Here is a 2,993-nt window from a genome sequence, read left to right on the forward strand (position 1 = left end):
TCAAGTAGTAACCACAGCAACATGGTCACAGCAGGGAAGAATGCGAAGAATGCCTGGGAACATCCGGGAGAATGCGAAGCCATGTTGTCGATTTCAACTGATGAAGTAGTTATTTGAAACGTTATTGTCAGAAATGTGGTTTAGGTCCCGTCCATACTGACCCGGGTAAATTTTGAAAACGGATTTCTTTTTTTACACGGTTAGGCCAACCGTCCACACTGAAACGGCGTTTTTGGTCACCGAAAACGGAGCTTGTCAAAAATGCTCTCCAAAGTGGGCATCGTTTTCAAATTTACCCGTTTTAATGTGGACGGAAAACATTTTACCCGGCGTTTTCAAATTTCTCCGTTTTCAAATTTACTCGGGTCAGTGTGAACGGGGCCTAAGATTCGTTTAAAGGAGGGATTCGATCTTGTCTAGTTGAGCATGCTTGAAATTAGAAAATTGATGAAGAATGTGTACAAAAAAATTCCTTGTTTCAAGGAATCCGAAATTAATAGCCATATCAGCCCCGCACTTCCTGACTTTCAGTTAGCCTGCTATTCACACGGATTGTATGTGTGACCTTGCAATGCCAAATTGGGAGCACGCGACAAGCTTTATCAGTGTGACTTCTTTTACTAAGTTTTATCTCCTGAGATTTTCTCCAAACTGCTCCTGTCTATTTTTTACCAACACAGAGTTTTCTGTGGTAGTTGTTGTCATAATTTTAGTTGTAAAAGTTTCAAAAGATTTGACATCTTTGTAACATCTGGTCCCACTGTTTAACTGATATTGATACGGTTTTCTAAAAACAGCGCATGAAACGCGAAACTGACCCTAAAGCACATGTCATATAATTATATCAGTGACATAAGTTCATATCCGTCGGAGAGTTGAATTGTACGCCTTCATACACGTACTCGATTGAAGATGGCTTTCATTCTCGTGGCTTTTTGTTGGAGCATTTTGTTCATAGCCGTCTCTGTAGCCAGACCTAAAGATTTAATTTCTAAACAATCGGTGCTAACAAATGGAAAAGGGACGACATTTGCTCCAGCGGACGACAAATGCAGTATTGTAGTTAATGGCGACTATTACGCTGGGTCGAGCAGGGAAATCAAAACCATTCTTCGAGAAATTCAAGCAAAACTTTCTGAAATGCAAGAACAACTCCGAGAAATTAAAAAAGGGAAAGGGAACAAGACAGGTAAGAAGGAAGAATATTCAAAACTGCAATTTTGTTTCACGCAATTTAATGAAACTTAAGCTGTGTTTTAATCGGCAAGATCACGTAAACAAGACGTGTAAAGCGTTTTCACGGCAATATTGCAAACAATACAAATGGTTTGCCTAAGAAGAAAAACTTATTTTCTAAACGATTGGGAATTTATTTTAGCACTAATTTGGCCGGCTATTTTGGAGCGCTAAATGGTGAATTTACTTGTGGAAACACATGCTTTCAAAGAATTTACATGGCGGGTGCGTAATTGGTGCCAATGCCAAAGTCCGCATGTTCCAATTTAAAATCCCTAAACCTCGGACTAAGAAGGTCAAGGAGAGCCAGACGTCACATGGTTCTTTATCTATTGGCAGTGTATTTTTATGTTCAATCTTATACGCTGTTTGAGTTCTAGGGTTTTCTGTTCTGGTCATGAAATGAGGAAAAAACATGGCTATCAGCGAGGGGTTTGGTTTCCAAAATATGCTTTGGTTGACAATCTTCCGTAGCAACAAATTTGTAGTTAAGAAAGACCCCCTTATGTTGGTGTAACAATCGTTGTTTTGTTGCAGCCGTGATGAGAAACTGTGCTGACGTGTACAAATCTGGTGAAAGAATTAGTGGTGTGTACACCATCAACCCAGATGATGGCGATCCTTTTGATGTTTACTGTGACCAGAAAACAGCCGGTGGAGGGTGGACAGTGATTCAGAAGAGATTGGACGGCTCCGTTGATTTTAACCTCGGCTGGGCGGACTACAAACGTGGCTTTGGCAACCTGAATGGCGAGTTCTGGCTTGGGCTTGACAAGATGCACAGGCTGACCAAGTCAGGACGAAACAAGATTCGTATAGAACTGGAAGACATCGAAGGGAAGACTGCCTATGCTGATTACGACATGTTTGCTGTAGCGAGTGAGAGAGCCAAGTATCAACTAAGCCTAGGGACATACTCCGGTTAGTAATGAGGGTGAATTTAAAGGTGCACTTATTAACAATTTAAAGCATTTAAGTTACCAATGCAGTTTAAATAGTTAAGCGGGATTGATTTGCAGAGCTGATTAATATGAACAACATTTGTCATTCTTCTTGATCTATCGTTGATAAGCTCGTTCGCACTTAGCGCTAGGAGCCTATTATATACCAAATATTATCTTGTCATTTTTTACCCAGGCACTGCTGGCGACTCTTTCGCCTACCAGCGTGGCGCACCTTTTTCCACTAAAGATCGGGACAATGACCTAGACTCCCGTCACTGTGCCGTAACTTTTAAAGGAGGCTGGTGGTACACAAACTGTCGTCATGCAAACCTGAATGGTCTTTACCATCACGGTGCTCACTCATCACACGCTGATGGCATCAACTGGCATCATTGGAAGGGAGACAACTATTCAGCCAAGAGATCTGAGATGAAAATACGACCAGCAGATTTTTGAGATCTGTAATGTGTTTGGCCCGTTGGCTAAAAGGTCTTGATCATAAATAAAACGGATTTTATTCAAATCCTAAGATGGAAGGAGGTTAATTTTGTCTCTGAGAGAGGGAGAAGGACAGAAAAGAGTAGACATTTCCAGAATTAAAGCATACCCTTTTCTAAACCTCTACGTTCTTTAGACCCCATTTGTGTTTAGGAGAAAAACGTAAGAGAAAAACAAAAAGCAAAAAAAAAAAAAAAGACTTTTCCTTTAACTTTGAATATAATACTTGGAAGAGGCTAAAATGGAATTAAGCGGTTTTAGCTGCCAAGTGTGCTGGCCAAGGTTAAAATTGAAAAATTGCCAATTTCCCAATTT

At 40.5% G+C, this 2,993-nt stretch overlaps 1 protein-coding gene across 1 annotated transcript; it reads left to right on the plus strand.

Moving 5' to 3' along the window:
• The first annotated feature begins 857 nt into the window (after positions 1–857).
• Positions 858–2,703, plus strand: LOC144663887 (ryncolin-1-like). The gene is made up of 3 exons (XM_078524973.1): positions 858–1,189; positions 1,774–2,157; positions 2,374–2,703. The coding sequence occupies exons 1-3, from the start codon at positions 913–915 to the stop codon at positions 2,634–2,636; spliced, it is 924 nt and encodes a 307-aa protein (XP_078381099.1). The 5' UTR covers positions 858–912; the 3' UTR covers positions 2,637–2,703.
• Positions 2,704–2,993: the final 290 nt, after the last annotated feature.

This window comes from Oculina patagonica, chromosome 8 (genome assembly GCF_052425735.1).
Source record: "Oculina patagonica isolate OP01 chromosome 8, crgOcupat, whole genome shotgun sequence".
NCBI classification, from domain to species: domain Eukaryota; kingdom Metazoa; phylum Cnidaria; class Anthozoa; order Scleractinia; family Oculinidae; genus Oculina; species Oculina patagonica.